Source organism: Equus quagga, chromosome 13 (assembly GCF_021613505.1).
Source record: "Equus quagga isolate Etosha38 chromosome 13, UCLA_HA_Equagga_1.0, whole genome shotgun sequence".
In the NCBI taxonomy this organism is placed as follows: domain Eukaryota; kingdom Metazoa; phylum Chordata; class Mammalia; order Perissodactyla; family Equidae; genus Equus; species Equus quagga.
The window spans coordinates 94,664,160-94,684,006 of record NC_060279.1 but is presented as its reverse complement, the minus strand read 5'-3'; the positions used below and the strand labels follow the sequence as shown (position 1 = coordinate 94,684,006).

Here is a 19,847-nt window from a genome sequence, read left to right as displayed (position 1 = left end):
TCTTCAGCACCAGGCCTCCCTCCAGCTGACATCAGGTATCATCCTCTTCCTATTGTTGAAAGCTCTTTTCCCAACTTGGAATTACCTATTAATTCAATGGATTTTTTTTTTTTAAGTATTTCCCTCCAAAGACGGTAAGCTCTATGGGGGGAGAAAGAACATCTTTGTTTGTTTTGCTTTTTAAACAATTTCAGCTTTACAGAAGTATAATTGACTATTTTACTTTTAACCACTGTTTTCTTTGAGCTCAGCAATGGCCTGGCACATAACTGCGTTTATCGGATGCTTACTGACTCATTGATGGAATATCAGGGTATTTTCAGCAACTCCAGTCTTCCTCTTGGATTGTGAGCTCCTTGAGGGCAGGTTTCAGATCCAGCTCATCTCTGGGTCCTCAGCCTCAGGCCCAGGGCTTGACACTAAGGGACACGCAGAAAAGGTTTGAATTGAAGGAAATGAGGAAAGGTTGACCACCTTCAGCCTGATGGGTCAGAAGGAGTCCAGTGCTTTGCCGAATATCAAGAACAGACTCTTAAGGGCTGTGGGAGGTGGGCTGTGGGCTGGGAGGAGATTCCGGTATTCCTGAGTGGGCAGGGAGTGGCTTTTCCTGCTGTCCACTGGAAGACGGGGAGCATTTCGAAGCTCTAAGAAGGCCCATGGTAGAGTAGAGAAAGAGCAAACTGTAAAGAGGACAGGTCTGGGTTTGAATCCTGACTCCACCACTCACATGCTGTGTCACTTGGGGCAAGTGACTTCACCTCTCTGAGCTCCAATTCATCAGTAAAACAGGGATGATAACAGACCTTACCTCCTCAGATTGTTGTGAGGAATACAAATAATGTGTTAGTTCAAATAGCACAGAATAGACAGTGATGCTGCTATTGATGATGATGATGATGGAGAAGAAGAAATATTTTAAGTGCCTCATTGCTGGGTGCTGCTAAGCAGAATATGGGACAGTTACAGCTTGACCTTGACTTAGGGCCACTGGAGAAGCAATTCTGAAGGCCAGGCTGAGGGTGAAGCAGGTGTGTAAACAGGAAATGAAGGCTAGAGCCCAGAAGCCAGGAAGGTGAGCAAGAGGTACGCAAGCAGTGCCCAGGTGGGCCAGGCTGGGTTTGATTCGAGAGTATTAGAGGCTTGCTGGAGGATCGCATGGCCCTGTAGCAGAACCAGCTAGACATCCCTTTGTCTGTGTCTCTGTCTGCCACCCCCATCCTGTTTTTCTATATATTCGGGTCCCTAAGCCAGCCTTCCTCGACCCCCCAGAGGCTGCCTGACCTGGGCTCTGCTGAAGGGGGATGTGCTGAGATGCAGAGGGAGGTTAGAATCAATGAATCTTAGGCCGGAGTTCATCTCCTGGCCCAGCTGTCGACTCATAGTGCGGCCGGCAACCTGGTCTCCCTGTCTCCTGCCAAGCTGGGGGTCTGAGGGGCCTCTCTGAGCTCCCACATCCTACAGCCCTACAAGGCAAGGCAGCACTTCTGGGGAAAGACCCCTTGGGTCCCCACACAGAGTGGGGACACGGCCGGGGGCTGAGTAGAGAGGTCACCAGAGACAGCAGGTGTCCAGAAAGAAGCTGGGGAACCGAGCCACAGAGAAGGTCCCTAGGGGCGGCCGAGAGGAAGAGGCCATGGCTGGGGGCCCTGAGGGGTGAAGAATTCCGCTCTGCTGTCCCCGGTGGGCTGGCTGCTCCCCCCCACCATTCCCCACCGGGCCCCCGGGGGACCTCGCTCTAATAATGTATTTGATCGACTCGCTGGCCGCGTACAAGCGATTATTGTCTTGTCGGGAGTCAAACGTATCGATCCGGTGAGAAATATGAGCGGAGCAATGGGGCCCGCGTGTCAGTTACCAGCCCCGCTGGCCCTGGGGAGCCCCCTACGTCTCCTTTAATTACCGCTCAGCTCTGAGCCCAGTCTGGCCTCCCCTGCACTGCCTCCCTCCCAGGCTCCCTGCACCCCAAGTGGCCCCCGCTGCTCCCCAGCTCCTATGCCCTGCATGCTTTGCTCAACATGGCTTGAGGCCTCTTCTCTGGCCCAGAGGCCACCATCTCCCCTGCCTGGGCCTCCCCATGCCTGGCCGCCAGGCTCTACCCAGGAGTGCATCCCAAACTCTGCCCTTCTGTCCTCTCTCTGGCAGACGGAAGTCTCAGGCCCATTCTTCTTCAAGATTCTGTGACTCTGGCTCAGGGGCTCAGTTCTGGTCTGCCTCAGACAAAAATAGCCGAGCCATCATGGGAGGTGAGAGGGGCAGGGTGGTTTCATCCCATGGGGGAGCGTGTAAGGCTTTCCCCAGCTCCCCCGCCCTCAGCTGCAGACCCGGGAGGGCAGCTCCAGAAATGGGTGGTGCTTCTCTCCTTGCTCCCCATAAGGGGCTGACACCTGGTCATGTCCAACAGCACATTCCTGACACGGATGACGTTAACTATGTCCAGGGTGGAGCATGGGGGTGACTTGGTGGGGTTTCGACCCCCCATAATATCCTTATTACCCTCATTTCCAAGCCCCCCCCAAACATAAATCCTAAATCAAAACAGAACTTCCTGGGCAAATGCAGCTTCAAGACAAGGCTCTAGCACCCCACTGCCACCAGACTGCTGTCCGGAAGACCCTCATGTATAGAAACGCTGCATCTGAGAAAGAGAGAGAGAGAGAGGTGTGGACCAGGAGGCAGCAGGTCCGAGCTGGAGCCTGGTTGATGCTGCATGGTCTCTGGATCTCCTCAGTGAGATTCAGTCCTTACAATATGGGATGTTATGGTGTGTAGATAGCTGGGAACTGCCCCCTCTGTGTGCAGATGTAAGGACCGCTGGTCATTCCCGTCGTCCAGTGGGCCTGCCTGCCTGGGCGTGTCTGGGTGCACAGGGCCTGTGTGCAGACGGAAGGGCACTAACGAAGGTCTGCCTGTGTGTTATATCCTGCGTGAGTGTGCATGGGTGTGAGTATGGGCACACATGGTCAGGAGGCGTGCCTGGGCACACGTGTAGATGTGCCCTTGTGCTGTTGGGTCCACTTGAGGGAGCTGAGGGGGTGTCTGTACAGGAATGACCAATGGAGGGTCGGGAGGGTTGGTATTGGGACCTGTGCACATAGAGGAGTGTTCCCGTCTGCTTGTGCACACGTGTGTGTGAAGTGCTGGGGTCCGTGTGTAGAAATACTTGAGTGTATGTGGTGTGTGGGTGGGTGAGTCCAGGCGTCCGTGTGCGCGCGTGTGGTTTGGGGGGTCCCCCAGCGTGGAGCGCAGCGAGTTCTGTGAGGCCTGGGGCGGGCAGGCAGGCTGTTTGGAGGCGCCAGGCGGCCGGCAGCCTCGGACCCGGGCGCCGGGAGGAGGAAGAGGGTCGCGGGCTCAGCGGAGCCTTTGTCTGCGAGGCCGTGCGCCGGGAGTCCCGCGCCTTTGTGTGACCCTCGCAGGTGTGCGCGCGGGGGCGGGGATGGGGGTGGGGGGGCGGGGAGGGGAGCGGAGGGAGGGGCTCCCTCCTCCGCAGCCAGCCCCGCCCTCCGACCCACTGGCTGGGCGCTGCCGCCCTCTGGCGGGTGCGGAGAGAACCGCTGGGCCGGGAGCGCCGCAGCGCAAAGGGCCAGCGGGCAGCCAGGGGACTCGATGCTCCTCTCCGCGGGGGCCGCCTCGGGCGCCTGCGTTTGTCGCCTGCCGCTCCCGACCAAGGCCCCGCCCCCCGCCCACACTGGCATTGCCCGCGGGCACCGCTTCCGCTCAGTGGTGGCCCTGGACGCCTCACCTGGGGACAGGTGCGCGGCTGGATCCCACACCCCAAGCCGAGCGGAACACCCACCGCGAACGCCTCTTCCTGCTGCGCTTTTTGGCTTCAACGCTTTTCGGCTCTGGGCTCTTGAGAAGGCCATCTTACCTCTTTGGTCCTCAGTCTTTTCATCTGTAAAATGGGGCAAATAGTGATCGCCTCAAGAGATGATGCCTGTCATGCACAAGGTGCAGGGCTGGCGCTGAGAAAGCCCCCACAAACCTTCTAGCCAGTGTTTTGGTGGTGATTTTGTTGTTCTGGGCCCACCTTCTCCCAGACCCACTTGCCCCGTTCCAGATGTGTTTGCCCCAGTGGAGGTGGCAGGAGGCCTGCGGCAGCTGTTGCAAACACCTCCTGGAGGCGCAGCTGTAGGAGTCAGCTCTTCCAGCCTGCTTACCTTCTGCCCCACTACGCCCACTTCCCCTACACACACACATGATTTGGGGTCGCTGCCTGCTGGGGTGGGCCTTCAGGCCATGGTATTTTCCCTTCCGAAGGGGGCGGACCCTGTGGTTTCCTCCTTGGGTGACTTCCGGCAGAGAGGGCTTGGCCCCCAGAGAGGGCGGGGAGATGACACAGTTGTTCCCCCAGCCCTGCGGGGCGGGCAGCATGGTTCACTCCAGCATGGGGGCTCCAGGTAAGGGGCTGGGGCGGGCGCCACTGCCCAGGAGCACCGGCAGCACCTTGGGGTTTGTCCTGCTGTGCCGATCGCTGACCGGCCCTGCCCTTCCCCCTTGGCTGTCTCCTCTGCCCTTTCACTCTGTACCTCAGAAGCTCTCCACTTCCCACCCTGGGTCCCACCCCCAGCTCCTCTTTGTCCTCCCCTTCCACATTAGCACCTGGGGGGCCTCTGACCTCTTCTTTCCATCTCTGCTGCCCTGTTCTGGAGGGTCCAGGGGAGGAGGATGGACTCCGGTGATGGTAGCAGGCTCTTATCTGGAAGACCAGTGGGTGGGTGGCATGAGTGTTCCTTGAATGGGGACTGCAAGGGGGTCGGAAGGCTGTGTTGTTGCATTTTGAGTGTGTGCACATCTGTGTACATGTATATGAGCCGTGGTTCGAGTCTTCTGGGTGTGACTGTCCTGTGTCTGTGTGTGAGGGGCCATTGTGGATGGCATTGTGGAGGTACCCTTGGAAAGGATCGATTGACTCACTTCCTCACTTGATGCGCCTCAGATGTCACCTCCTCAGGGAGGCCCTCCCTGACCTCCCCATCTAAACCTGCAACTAATCCCGCCATTCTTGGTCCCCTCTCCCTGCTGTGTCTTTTCCTCATGGCACTTATTACAGCCTAAAAATTTATTGTATGTTTGTGTGCTTATTAACCTTGCTCCCCCCCGCCCCCCAAATGTCAGTTGACTGAGCATTGTGCGTCAGGCACCATACAGGGCGATTTGTATTTGTTGCCTCATTTGGTATAATGTATCTGTCTCTGCGTAATGATAGTCATCTCTCAGCGGTGCTGATGGAAGAGTTAAATGAAGTAATGTGTGTAAATGCTTAACACAGTGCCTGGAACTCGGCAAGCGTCAATACTTCATGATTGTTTCATTTGTGGCTGTACGGGCATGGCTGTGGCATATGTGTCACATTCATGGGTGCCTGTGGGGATGAGTCTTGGTTTGGTGTGTGCCACCTTGTGTGCCTCAGTGTTTGTGGCATCTCTGTGACCCTTCATCAGCATGTATTTATTGAGCAGTTCTGTGCTGGGTGTTGGAAATACAACTGAAAAAGGCGGCTTCAGATGTGTCCTCCTGGAGTCCCCAGTCCAGCGTGGGAGACACACCTGTCACTCAGTGGAGGACACACAGGCAGAGGAGTCAGGGCTAGGATATGGGAGGCACGAGGGGCTGTGGGAGCTCAGAAGACTTACCCAATTCAGCAGGGGGGTGTCAGAGAGGGCTTCCTGGAGGAGGGATGTCTGGGCTGAGATGTGAAGGGTGAGTGGGTATGAGCAAGGTAAAAGAGGTGAGTTGGGCTGGAAGGAAGACTACTGGCAGGATGGCATGATTATTTACTGAGGTGCCCATGTGTGCAACTATGTGTAGGTGTGTGTGCACATACAGTGTAGACACAGAGATCTGGGGCCTCTGCACATGCATGTCATCTCCTCCACCACTGACTCATCCCTGTTTGGGGTTGAATGGGAGCCTCGTACATGCCAGGCACTGGGTTAGAACGTTTACTTGGATTTCTCACAGAAGTGCCCTACCCTGGAGGCCTGCTCTGGGTGCCGCTGCATGGATAGGAATTAATATATTGTGTGGCCTTGGGCATATCACTTGTCCTGCTTGGTCTCGGGCTCCACATCTGTGAACTGGATTCAGGGGTCTGCCCTGGCCATCTCCTAGGATGAGATGACTCTGGATGTGTGAGTGTGTACATGTCTGTGTGTCTGTCTGAGTGACTCTGGGTATGTGTGTATGCACATCTGTATCTATATGTCTGTGAGTGACTCCGGGGTGTGAGTGTGTGCGTGTCTGGGTGTGACTTGTGTGTGTGTAAGCACAGCTGTGCACACACATGTCTAAATATGTGTTTTGCATATCTGCCCATATCATTGTGTCTGGGCATGTGTCTTAATGGGAAAACATTCCTGTCTTGGATCTGTGTTCATCCATCCCTGTGTGTGTTTGCGTGGTCTCCATCCATGACTGGGGCCCAGCCTGCCTGTGGCTGTGGTGTTTGCGCTATGTGGTGGCTCCTGCCTGTTGTCGGCACAGCTGTGGGGCCACCTCTCTTGTTGTGTCTGCTGCCCGTATTTCCATCCCTCCCTCCTGACAGCTCAGAAGTGTTCAGTCCCTTGAGGCCGCCCAGGGACAGCTGTGGGGCTGTGGGGGTGCGGGGTGATGCTCCTAAGGAGGCTGGGACTGGGCCAGCTGGGCCCACAGAGGTTCCCGGCAGTGCAGGCCCTGCCCGCAGGGGCTCCCAGGCCACAGCCTTGACTGAAGCGGGCTGTGGAGGCAGAGGACCCAGGGGACAGGCCAAGCGGGGCCAGGAGGGGTGAGGGGCAGCCCTTGGGCCCTCTATATTTAGCCCCATTTTCGGTAAGTGCTAACGAGAAGCTGGCCCAAGTCTGCTAAAACCGGCTGGGGGAAATGCAGAGGAGAAGTGAAAGTCCGGGGAGGGAGGGGCAAGGGAGGGGTGGGAAGGGTGGAGGGGACCCAGAGTCCCAGGCCTGGGGCAGTCGGGCAAGCGGGTGTGAGCCCAGGGGCGTGGGCAGCCCTGGGTGGGTCTGACTCAAGGATGGTGAGATTCAAGGGGCCTGGTATGATTCTGCATTGCTTTTCCCGCCCGTTCCACTAAAAAGTTACACACTGCCTGTGATGGGAGAATGGAAGGGATGCCCATAAATAATCAACCAACCTTTCCATAGGATGAGGTTTTGAGAGGTGCTTCCGAAGACGCCTGGGGGCTGGAGCATATTGGAATCACCTGGGGGGACTTTTAAAAATCCAGATGCCCAGGTCTCAGCCTGTCCCAATGAAATCAGTGTCTGGGCATCAGTATTTCTCTAAAGTCAAGAGAAAGGGGCAAGAGGCCACCCCGCCTCAGCCAAGGCTGACAGCCTGCAGGATGAGTGGCTCGGCAGACCTCTTAACGGGGTTACCAATGCCCTCGAGGCCCTGTTTCGGGGCCATTTGGCTTTGAGTCCGCAGTGGAAATGGAGGCCCCTATTCATCCTTGGTGAGGATGATTTGATGAGACCCTTTTCTTGGATTGGGCTCTGATGGGGGAGGAGGAAAGCAGAGCAAGGAAGGCCTGGATGAAAGGCAGCCAGGGTGCGAGGGCTGTGTGGGAATTGGGGGGGTGAGCAGAATTAAGGAGAATAAGGGAAACAGTGGTGGAAATTTCCCCTCAAACCACCCTTACCTCTCCAACCACTATCCCTGCAGTGGGGAGGGTACATAAAGGTTTAGGCTAGGGTTGCTTGGGGGTTGGGGCTGAGGGTCAGATGTCAGGTGACAGCAGGGAAGAGGCCTTGTTTGAGAGAGGATTGGGTCCTGGTCTGTCAGGGACCCTTTCATGTATTCATTCATTGCAAAGACACAGTGCCAGCATGTGCAGCGATGACTCCAGCCTGGGCCCTAAGGAGCTACAGTGTAGGGTGTGGGGTCACTTCCCAAGTGATCAGGGTGTGTTGGGCGGGCAGGGGTAGTGGCAGCCCAGAGGAGAGAGACACCAACCACCTGGGGAGTCAGGGAGGACCTCACAGAGGAGGTGACGTGGGCCTTAAAGGGGAGTAGGACTTTGCTAATAGAGAAGGAAAAGGTGCCCCAGGTGGGAGAAGAGCAGAGGCAAGGGCCTGGAGGAGGGAGATGAGGGCCTTGGGGCCACCCTTGTTCATTCGACCCATATGTCCTGTGCTGGGTAGTGTTGGGGACCCCAAGATGAATCAGACGGGCACTTGAAGGGGAGACACACGAGGGTGCAGATGGCTACAGCCTCTAGGACCGTGGCAAGGGGAGATGCCGGGCCAGGGGGAGCGAGGTAAAGGAAGCAGGGGAGAGACCTCTGGGGGACCAGGGGTGACTTCATAGAGGATGGAGCCTGTGCTGGGTCCTGAAGGATGAGTAGGAGGTCATCAGGTGGAAAGAGTGGGGAAGAGTGTTCCTGGCAGAGGGACCAGCCCACGCCAAGGCCTCAGGAAACGTTTGCTAAATGGCAGAGAGAAAGCAGGACAGAGACAGGAACAAGTAAGAGACAGAGAGAGCTGCAGGGACATTCAGCAAACATTTCTAACCTCTTCTTCTGGGTTGGGTGATGCCAGGGACCCAGCGATGAGTCACACCAGGCCTGCCCCTGGTCTGGTGGGAAAGGACCGGCACTCAGACAGCCACCACCCTGCAGGCTAGGGACTAGGACAGCGGGAGGGCACGGCTGTGAGAGGCTGTGTTGGTTTGTTAGAGCTGCCAAAACAACATACCACAGACTGGGGGGCTTAAACAACAGAAATTAATTTTCTCGAAATTCTGGAAGCTAGACATCCAAGGTCAAGGTATCGACAGGGTTAGTTTCTTCTGACGACTTTCTCCTTGCCTTGGGATGACCGCTTCTCCCTGTCTCCGTGTGGTCTTCCCTCTGTGTGTGTCTGTGTCCCAGTCTTCTCTTTTTATAAGGACATCTGTCATATTTGTTTGGGGCCCACCTTAATGACTTCATTTTAACAAAGACCCTATCTCCAAAGAAAGTACATGCTGAGTTACTGGAGGTTAGGACTTCAAGATAGAAATGTTGGGGGGCACAACTCAGCTCATAACAGAGGCCAAGGAGGAGCACGAACTCTCTGGGGTGGAGGTGAGGTCAGAGGCCAGCCTGGTCTGCGGGTAGGAGAGGGATGTACCAGCTGGGCTGGGAGCACAGAACCTGTAAGGTCTGGCCTCCCCATCAAGCAGGACCCCTAAGCAGAGGGAGATGCCTGGTGTGGTTGAAGAGCAGGATGCATGAGTAGCAAGAAATGGGCAGTGGAGGGTGGCAGGGGCCACACCCCGAAGGCCAGACCATGGAGCCTGGTCTTTTCTTGTGGAACCAGAGAGCCGCGGAAGGGTTCAGGGCCAGGCAGTGATGAGTGTGGGAAGGATCTCCCTGGGGCCATGTGGACACTGGCTGGAGAGAGCGGCCAGGGAGGAGGCAGGGATGCTAGGAGGGCTGAGATTTAGGGCCGAGTCAGGGTTACCGGCTGCCTAGAGCAGGGCCAGGGTCTGGGAGATTTAGAGGCAGGATCAGGCAGGGCTCCTGCCTTCAATGCCTCAGAGTCAGGAGTGAGGCCTCATCGCCTGGCTCCCTTTGTGTCCTCCTGTGTTTCTCAGATTGTTAGCCACTCGGTGCACCATCCCCAATGCCCAGAAACAGGGCCTGAGCTCCTGCAGCATCCTGGGCACCTACCCCTTCCCCTATCTCACCAGCCTATGCCTTAATAGGACTCTGTTCTGGCTTAGTATTATTTATATTTTTAGCCTTTAAATGTTTTTCTTTTTTTGTGTGTGTGTGAAAACATAACGTACGTAAAGTGCTCAAATTTTAAGTGTACGGCTTGATGGATTTTTATGTATGTATAGACTCCTGTATCCACCCAACAGATCAAGTTGCAGAACATTTCCACCCCCCTGCAGGCTTCCTCATGCCCTTCCCCAAAGGTACCCACTAATCTGACCTTGATCACCTGATATCATCTTGCCTGTTTTTGGGCTTCACATAATCGGAGTCCCACTGTCTGTCCACGTTTGTGTCTGACGTCTTTCCCTTGGCCTCACATAGGTGAGATCCAGTGGTGTGTGTGAGATGCGTACAGTGGTGTGTGTGTCTGCTCTTTTCCTTGCTGTGGAGTATTTCATCGTATGGACATACCACATTGTGTTGACCCTTTCTCTGTTGACAGGCCTTGGTTATTTCCAGTTTTGGGCCAATGCAAAAGGGCTGCTGGGAACACGGGTGCCCGAGGGCATTGGTGGCAGGAGGCTCCCTTCTCTTGGGTGGATGCCCGGGAGTGGACGTGCTGGTCATAGGGAGGGGGCACCTCTTCAGCTTTCCTGAACTGTGTCGATTTACACTCCCACTGGCAGTGTGTGACCTGGCTCTTGAATCAGAAATTTTAAACCTGAGTGATCTTTCATGTTGAGTAATCCTCAATTGCAAAATTCCTGGACTTTTTTTTTTTTTTCAATTGCTGAGGATGTCCCAGCTCTCTCTTTAGCTGACCTTCTTTAAGTATCTTGGGTACAAGGCACGCTAGAGCTGGACAGCTCCTTTGATAGGGTGGGGTCAAGATTTAGTTGGGGATTTGGAGTGAGTCGTGGGGCAGACTTTTGGGTCAGACTCGGAGTCATGATTAGGGTCTGAGGCTGATTGGGCGTCAAGGTCAGATTAAGGTCTTTGATCATCCAGACGGGAGTTGGGATTCAGGCTGGGGAAGGGGAGTGAGAACGGGTCAGGCAGAAGCTCAGATTTGTATGGGGGTCTAGGACCAGGAAGTGCTGGGAACGAGTCAGTGTCAGGGTGAGCTTGGGTTAGGGTGACAGCTGGAGATGAGGTAGGTGGAAGTCACCACTGGGGTCCATTAGACTGTTGCAGTTCTGATTAGAAGCGAGGACCCTGGAGTCATGAAGACTGGGGGTCCTATCAGGACAACTTTACTGTCTCACTGTGCTCTTTGGAGGGTGACACCTCCCTTGGAACCTCAGTTACCTCCTATGTAAAATGGGGGTAATGTTAGCACCAGCTGCTCATGTGAGTTCTGAATCATACTTAGTGCTGTGCTTGACGCTGGTAGGCACTGACCTTTCCATTGTTGGCGTTGGAGCACTGTGAAGACAGAGCATTTGTCTCCATTGCTTTATGTCCCCTGGTGCCAGCTTGCCGTCTCTCCTTGGCCACCTCCCTTCATTTCCCAGGTCTATGGAACTATAGAATAGGATGCATTTTTAGGGGCAGGTATCTAGGTTGGATTTGAGTGTGCAGCTGGGATTCAAGGATAAAAAGTCTAGGATTAGGTTCGAGGACAAGGTCAGGGGCAGAGTGGACGGAGTTGGAGCTGGAGTTACAGAGGTCAGAGTTGGGCTGCTAGGCCTGTGCGCTGAACACGAGAAGGGTGGCCGGGTGGGAGTGAGGTGTGGACGGGAAAGTGGTGGGCTGGGGGCTGGGGCCAGAGGGCGGCTGAATCACACCCAGAGATCTGCAGATTTGCTCCTTTGGGGATGCTGCAGTCCCTTCACACCCCTCAGGCCCCACTCAGAGTGGAAAACATGCCTCACCCGAAACCTGGTGAGGCAGGACGGGTGCCTGGGCGGCACGCCTGAGGAGGAGGCCCAAGGCTGACTCGCTCCTTTGGAACATCACCAACCTCCTCCTGGGCAGCTGAAGCCTTCTCAGGACGGCCATCTACCCCCAACCCTGCCCCAGGGCCTCACAGGGGCTGACATTCCCTGCGCCACCTTCTGGAGGGGTGAAAGGATCAGGCAAAATCCCTAAGGCCTGAAGGCCCCTTTCTTGTCCTGATGGAGGAGGGCAGAGGCCCCGAATGGAGGGCACGTCTCTTGAAGAGAGACACCAGCAAGGTGGCGGGGGGTGAGCAGGGCTTTGGGGAGAGGCTGGGGTGGTGCTGGAGGAGGGACCTGAGAGCCCTCCTGGCTTTCCCTCCCTCACCCCACTTGCATCCCTCCTCTGTCCCCAGAAATAAGAATGTCTAAGCCCCTGGAGGCCGAGAAGCAAGGTCTGGACTCCCCGTCAGAGCACACAGGTGGGTGGGGAAGGGAGCAGGGAGGACAGAGGGTCACCGTGGGCAGGGGCAGGTGTGGTGGGGGAGCTATGGGGGGTGGCTGCTGACAACTCACCCTTTCCCTCCCGTTGCAGACACAGAAAGAAATGGACCAGACACTAACCATCAGGTCAGGAGGGAGTGGATGAGCAGGAGGAGTGGGCAGGGGGAGAAGGGAAAAGAGGGGGACTCTGTGGGGGAGGAGCAGGGTATCAGAAGCTGCTTCATCTCACTGTTCCCATCCCCCACCCCAACTTTCTCTTCGCAGAACCCCCAGAATAAGACCTCCCCGTTCTCTGTGTCCCCATCTGGCCCCAGCACCAAGGTAAGCACCTGTCAGAGCAGTCAGGGCAGGGGGAGAGGGGAGAGGTGTCCCATGATGGGTGACATTTGGCATTTGGGAGAGTCCTGCATGCCTGCCTCGGGGCCCAGGGCCTGAGGGGGCACCGAGCCCTGGTACCTTGGTGACAAGGCTACTCCCGCCCCTTCTCACCCTTGGGCTCCCGCCCCAGGCCTGTGACTCACCCAGGCTCCTTCCCCTTCCCTGGGGGGTGGGGGTGGCCAGGGAAATCCCCCCCAGAGCCCCAGGGCGATGAACAACAGGAAGCCGAGGGCCCCGCCCCCATCCCAACTTCCCTGACCGAACAGGGGCCTGCCCCACCCCCCGCCCCCCAACACATACTCAGGGGCCAGCCTGGGACAGCCGGGGAGGCTGGGGGTTGCAGACCCAGTGAGGTGGGCTGTGGGGATACCACAGTAGAGGATGAGGAGGAAGCCGGAAGTGGCCAGATAGAGCAAATCCCAAATCCAGATAGGGCCCTGCTACTGGGCACTACTGGGCTTCCCGGGGTGTCTGGGACCTAGGTTTCCACCCTCCAGCCTGGTTGGGGGCTGCTGGCAGGTCCACTGGCCTGAAAGCAACACAAAGGACAGGGGCAGCAGGGTCATGGGCATGACTCCTGACCCTGACAAAGGTGGCCGAGGGATGGGATGGGGGGCCGGGAACTGCTCTGTGACCATGGAAAAATCACTTCCCCGCTCTGGGCTTCTCAGTTTCCTCTTCTCTAACCTGGGTCGGGGCGGGGGGGGGGGGGGCGGGCGGCAGTCAGATTGGATGACTTTTGAGGTGCCTTCCACTGCTAGGGCACCCTGATGCTGCTTAGTGGATGGGTGTCTTGCCCTCAGCGTGTTGGACAGGGCCCAGGGGAGGAGGGCTCCGGCTCTGACCTCCTTCCCTCTGATCTCAGGCTCCGCTCTGGCTGTAGCCCACAGAGCAGAGCATGTGTCCATCATCCCCACCCTTCTCAGCTGAATCTTTGCAGCCTCTCCTGCCCCACAGCAGCCCTGCTTCTCTGTGGGGAAACCAGTGGGGCCCAGGGAAGTAAGTGTCCTCATTCCCCTTCCCTGGCCTGGGCCCTGGTTCCCAGGAAACCTCAGGAAAGCCTAAGGCAATGAAGGCGGCAGCCTCTGACTGCAGGTCTCCATCCATCCAGCGTCCTGTTCTCCGCTCCCTCTCACTCCGGTTTCTTCTGTGTCAGTCTTTCCCTCCGTTCAGTGATTCATGTGCTCCCATCACAGTTTCAGACAAATCCACACACGACCACGTACAATTATTTACATCATAATTTTGTTAATTGGCTCAATTTTTAAAAACATTTTATTATGGAAAATGTGAAGCAGATACAAAAGTAGAAAGAAGTATACAATGAATATAAACCCCCAGGTACCCATCAATCGGCTTCAACAATTATCAGCTCATGAACTGGCTCGTTTTTCAACAGTTGAAATAAACGTTTTTTAAATGGAAATTTCATGAATGGAAAACCAGAATCACTTGCCATGGAAATAAATACAATGATTATTAAAATGCACCCGGAGACTCTTGCGTACTGAAGGGTCTGAGCCTGAGCCCTGTTCTCTGTTTGTTAAAAGAGGACAGTAGCCAGTGTTGGGGACATCCTAGCACCTAACGGAAACTTTCTTTTTTTGTTTTTTTTTGTTGTTGTTTTTTGAGGAAGATTAGCCCTGAGCTAACATCTGCTGCCAATCCTCCTCTTTTTGCTGAGGAAGACTGGCCCTGAGCTAACATCCGTCCCCATCTTCCTCTACTTTATATGTGGGATACCTACCACAGCATGGCTTGCCAAGTGGTGCCATGTCCGCACCCGGGATCCGAATCGGCGAACCCCGGGCTGCCAAAGCAGAACATGCACACTTAACCTCTGTGCCACCTAGCCCCGAGACTTTCTTAAGAGAACCAGAAAGAATGAAGGAGCTTGAAAGAGGGATGGTCTTCTCACCACAGCCCGCAATGTTTGTTTTTTAACTTTTAATTAAAATATGATACACATAGATCTTCAGTATACAGCTCTGTGGCTTTTCAAAACTGAACACCCATGTCGCCAGCACCAGATCAAGAAGCAGAACACTACTGGACTTCCAGAAGGCTCTTAATTCTCCACTAGGAACAGCCACTGTCCCGGATTCTAACACTCACTGTTGTTTCATGCTCATCTCTGCACCCTTTAAACGTTCTGCCATTCACATCCCATACTTTGGGGCACGCCACTCACTCTTATTTGTTTCCTGGGCCTCTGTCCATTCGTCTCAGTCTGCATTCCGAATGCCATGCCTCTGCCAAGCCACTGTGTCATGTTGTGCGAATTTCTGTCCCTCTCTGGACCTCCTTTGGCAAAATGGTGCTGGGACATTAGGCTGAAGGATGATCCCTAATGTCCCCTCTGGGCCTGAAAGTGTGTGATCCATGAAGCCATGCCTCCTGCCATCCCGACATGTCCTTTACCAACAGGCCCATCTGGCTTGTTATCTAGGAGAGGAAAGAGGCCAGGACTGCTCTATGCTGGTCTCGCCTATGTGTTCAATGTGAGATGCACCGGCATCCTGAGCAGAGAGAGGGGGCGGGGCTCAGCGGACTCCTGGGGTGGAGGCTGAGAGCCGGCAGCCCTGGGCCACATCAGGCCTACAAATGTGCTTTTCTGGTCCTGCCAGTGTTTTTGCTTTAGATTTTGAAATGAGTGGCCGGCAAGAGCAGAGCGGGAGCTGGGCAGGCCTCCCTTCAGGTGGGCAGGCTCTCTTGCCTGGTCCAAACCTGCCCACGTCACTTGTTTGTGCTGTCTGCCTGTTTCTGTACGCACTTGAGTTCATGACCTGTATTCCAAAGTGGTGATTTTTTTTAATACCCCAAGGCTCTTTCTCTAATACAGTCCTTCTCCATTAGGCAAATAAGAGATGCACCTCGGGCTGAGGCAGATGAGGGGTATGGGACCCAGAACTCTCTTATTTGACATCCCGGGGCCCTCACTGGCATCATTTCCCATTTTACAGATGGGGAAACTGACTCTCAAGAGGGGAAAAGTGCTCTTCAAAGGTGATGCTCCTCTGTAGGGATTTTGGGTGCACGGGATGTGTTAGCCCCATCTGACTGATGAGGAAACTGAGGCCAGAGGGTGGCCCGCCCGATGCTCCCAGCTGGCCTGTGCCGGGTCTCATCCCCGTTCTCCAGTCCACCCCTCCTGTGCCAGCCCGAGGCTGCCTTTGCCACACACGTGCCCTCTCTTTGGTTCACAGGTGGGCATTCTCTCTGGCCTCCACTTAACATTCTGGGGTCCCGGACCCTGCCTCTCTCCCCCCCAGATCAAGGCTGAAGACCCCAGTGGCGACTCAGCCCCAGCAGCACCCCCGCCCCCTCAGCCGGCTCAGCCACATCTGCCCCAGGCCCAACTCATGTTGACGGGCAGCCAGCTAGCTGGGGTAAGTACCGGGGAAGGATGGGGAGGGTGGGGTACAGGCTAGCCGCCTCCCATCTGTTACAGGACTGGTGGCCAGGAGAGGACAGGTCCCACCAGGGCCATGACCTCTTTCTCATGACTACTTCTTGCCCTCTTCTGTCCTCCTGGGAGACTTGCCCCCTGACCTGCTTGGCTCAGGCACTAACCCCTCTCTGCCTTCTCTGCTCCTCCCCATGCCCCTCCTCTGGCCCCTACTGCCCCTGCCCCCCAACAGCTCACGGCACTGATGCCAGCTCAGCAGCAGCTCCTCCTGCAGCAAGCGCAGGCCCAGCTCCTGGCCGCCGCCGTGCAGCAATCCAATGCCGCCGCTGCCGCCGCCGCTGCCTCCTCCACCTCCTCTTCCTCTTCCTCCTCCTCTTCCTCTGCCTCCTCCTCGACCTCGCAGCCCCCAGCCTCCTCTGGGGGAGGCGACCTGCCACCATCACAGCCTGCCAGCCAGCCCCCTGGGACCCCACAGCTCACCCTGTCCCAGCCCATCCAGCTCACAGCACAGGTAAGGGCAGCTGGAGGAACACGCTCCCTCCAGCAGAGGACCACAGAAGCCGGGAGTGTGCAGGGGGCTGACTGGTCCATGTGGACTGATCTGACCACTAGCTATGTGCTGGGTAGTTCTCAGAAACCCTAGGAAGCCTTGGGAGATGCTGCTGCCCATCTCTCAGGGGGGTAAAACGAGGCTCAGAAGGGGGACATCCTTCACATGATGGAGTGCCTGGCTAAGCGCGTTTGGTGCGTCTTGCTGAGGGTTCACACCCACCTGGGAGGTTGGCGCATTATCCTCAATTTACAGCTGAGGAAACCAGGAGTCACTCCCATGTATGAGACCTGTGTGGGTGCAAAAGAAAAGGCTGAGAATCAGAATAAGTACCCCACATCGCATCCTGGGCTCATCCAGCGAGACACTTTCAGAAAAAGGGCCTGTGATCTGAGTTAGGAAATGCTGCATCCTCTTTCCCCTTTCTGGAGACTTCTGGTAATACATTGAATCATGAGTTAGTGGCTATATCAGTTTCCTAGGCTGCCAGAGCAAAGTACCACAAATTGGATGGCTTAAAACAACAGAAATTTATTATCTCAGACCACAGAATCCAAAATCAAAGTGTCAGCGGGGCTGTGCTCTCTCTGAAGGCTCTAGGCGAGAATCCCTCTTTGCCTCTTCTAGCTTTTGGTGGTGCCCGAAATCCTTGGCATTCCATGGCTTGTAGCTGGATCGCTCCAGTCTCTGCCTCTGTTATCATCTGGCCATCTTCTCTCCGTGTGTGTCTGTCTCTGTGTCCAAATTTCCCCTTCTTATAAGGACACCAGTCATTGGATCGGGACCCACCTTCATGACCTAATTTTAACTCGATTACTTCTGCAAAGACCCTATTTCCAAATAAGGTCATGTTTATAGGCACCAGGGATTAGGACTTCCAACATATCTTTTTGGGGAACACAATTCGACCCATGACAGTGGCCAGCAGATTTCCCATAAGGATAGCTGACGGGAGCAGGGTAGGAGCTGGGCTGGCTTCCCTTCCTGATGGGCCTGCTCTCTCAGCCCACCACATCCACACCTGGCCATGTCACCCATTTGTGCTGTCTGCCTGGTTTCTGTAAGCATTTGGGTCTGTGGCCCGTGCTCCAGGTCAGTGAAGGTCCTAAGTCCTACAGCAGAGGACCCTATGTAACTTCCCGTGGCCCCGTGTTTCCCACAGTGACTGTTCCTCTGATTGTTTCTCCCTCTCCATCCCCTTCCGTGGAACCCGAGGCAGATGCTGTCCACACAAGGGAGCTGTCCAGCACCCACGCGGCTGTTCTCTTGACAGAATTTGGCCTCCAAGGGGCCTGTTCCACTGCTGACTAGTGCTCCCATTTGGGACTGTCCTTAACACTGAGCTGGAATCTGCATTCTTAGAGCTTCCTGCTGCTGGGCCTGGTTCTGCAGAATCACACAGAGCAACCTGTGCCCGCTGCTCCATAACGGCTCTTCCAGATGTAGCCTCCCAATACCTGGCTCGTCCCAGCAACAATAAATAGAGCCTGTCATTGCAGCCTTTGTAGCAGGCACTGTGCTATCAATGACCCCCTCGAACCCACAAATCCTCACCACGGCCAAGGCTCCAAGGGGCAAAGTGACTTGCCTGCCCCATGTCACACCGTGAGTGCGGCCTGGGAGTCTAGGGCTCTAACCGCGTGATCCAGGCTGCAGCCTTCCCAGGACGTGTTTCCCTCCCACCGTGGCCACCAGAGACCCCACAGCACATGTTCTGCTTGCCTCGCGGCACACACGGCTCCTCACTGAGCAACGCCAAGGCTCAGAGCTCCTCACTAGGTGCCCCTGCTCTTGTTCTCCTTTCTCCCTGGAAGTCAGCTCCCTTCCTTTACCTGGTCAGCATCTCTTCATCCTTTAAGCCCCAGCCTGGGAGTCCACACCTCTGGGAAGTCTTCAGTGACTTCCCTCCCTCCTGCTGCTTTGATTTTCTGCCTCCTGCCGCCTCTGGGGGACCCCAGCCCAGGCCTCTCCTCCTGCCACAGCCCAGATGGCCCAGAGCTGTGTGAGAATATGCCTGTGGAAATACCTGTTGAAGGGACAAAGACTAGAGGGAGGGAGGAGGGACAGGACAGCCTAAGGCAGACCCAGCGAGGCCATCATCCCCTGTGAGCAGCAGACACTACTTCTGTTCGTACACCCTTAAAACCACCTCCCCCAGACCCCCAGAAGCCCTGGCAGCAGCAGGCCAACCCTCTGCCACTGCTATCCACCCAGGCTTGATTCTCCAGGTCTCCTCAAACCCCTCCCTCCCTTTCCTCTCGCTCCCTACGCCCCAGCTTCCCTCAGCTCTGATCTTCCCTTGTCTGTCCTCTGTAAGTGCAAAGCTGGCCAAGTTTGTTTTCTGGGAGTTCTGTCACCCTGTGACCTCATTTCCCCACAGACAAACCTTTGTCCTATCTGCCCATGTGTCAGGCACCATGCTGGGTCCAGGCTGCGGTTGGGACCATGTTCCTGCTGCCCACCACAGGCACAGCCGTCCCCAGCCCTGGGCTTGAACCTCTCTCCTCAGCCTGTGTCTCCTGCCACTGAGTCCACTTCCTCTGCCTGCTCGGCTCTGTCTTGCTGTCATTTCGCAGACATCTCCCGTGTGTCAGGCCCTGGCAGGAAGCTGAGGACTTAGGACTAACTCAGACCCAGCGTTGTCCCCAAGGGGCTCCCAGCCTCGTAGGGAAACAGATACACCAACAAACCACTAAGAAATGTTTCACTTGAAAAATACTAAGAAAGCCAAAAGCCCCTGTAACCCCTATCACTTTAAAATTACATAAAGGACGAAGGGAAAGTCCCCCGTCCGTCCCTCTAATGCCAGCTTCCAAAGTAATGTCGGTTAAACAGTCTGGCAGGAAGCTTCCCTGCATTTTCTAGCTTGTACAGATAAAGGGATGATTTTGACACAATTTTATAATTTGTGTGTCCCGCATTCAGCACGATGCCTTCCACCAAGAGGGGGGCGCAGGGATGTTTACTGAATCAATGAGGGATGTTTTGCTGCAGCTTTTCAATCAAGGGTAGGGAAGGCATCTCTCCAGGGGAGTAATTCAGACTGTCTAGGGTAGGGGTAGGCATTGATCGCAAATTTACATCAGCTGTTAAAACATCATTTTGTATTTGAAGAACCAAAAAAAAAATCTCTATTTCATAATATAACCACAGCAAATAAAGCTTAACAAAATCTTTTAGGCTGGTAGGACCTAGTGAATAAAGGTTTCCCAGAGAAACCTACTAGATGTGGTGGGAGTGTGGGAAAAGAAAGGTGACCTGTGTCTGAGGGAGTCAGGGAAGGCTCCCAGGAGGAGGTGGTATCTGAACCAAGGTGGGACAAGTAGGAGTTTACTAGGTGGACAAGCTGGAGAAGGGGGTTCCAGGTGTGGGAATGGTGAATGTGAAGTGAGAGAGCAGGGCGGGCTCAGGAAGTTGGGAGATGGGAGCTCATGGTGGAAGACAGCAAAGGATGAGCTGGGAGGGAGTGTCCGCCGGGTCTAAGCTCTGCTC

At 55.4% G+C, this 19,847-nt stretch overlaps 2 protein-coding genes across 3 annotated transcripts in view; one reads left to right on the top strand and one right to left on the bottom strand.

Moving 5' to 3' along the window:
- Nucleotides 1-19,847, bottom strand: part of LOC124251347 (carcinoembryonic antigen-related cell adhesion molecule 1-like) — a 1,036,279-nt gene that overhangs the window by 615,179 nt on the left and 401,253 nt on the right. The window lies entirely within an intron of this gene.
- Nucleotides 4,362-19,847, top strand: part of POU2F2 (POU class 2 homeobox 2) — a 33,851-nt gene continuing 18,365 nt past the window's right edge. Inside the window, exons 1-6 of one of the 2 annotated variants that reach the window (XM_046684079.1) lie at nucleotides 4,362-4,397; nucleotides 11,931-11,996; nucleotides 12,110-12,144; nucleotides 12,283-12,339; nucleotides 15,603-15,785; nucleotides 16,038-16,316. In XM_046684079.1, the coding sequence (XP_046540035.1) occupies nucleotides 4,370-4,397; nucleotides 11,931-11,996; nucleotides 12,110-12,144; nucleotides 12,283-12,339; nucleotides 15,603-15,785; nucleotides 16,038-16,316 (648 nt within the window). In that variant the 5' untranslated portion in view covers nucleotides 4,362-4,369. The remainder of the gene's footprint in view (nucleotides 4,398-11,930; nucleotides 11,997-12,109; nucleotides 12,145-12,282; nucleotides 12,340-15,602; nucleotides 15,786-16,037; nucleotides 16,317-19,847) is intronic. The other variant, XM_046684080.1, reaches the window with a different exon arrangement.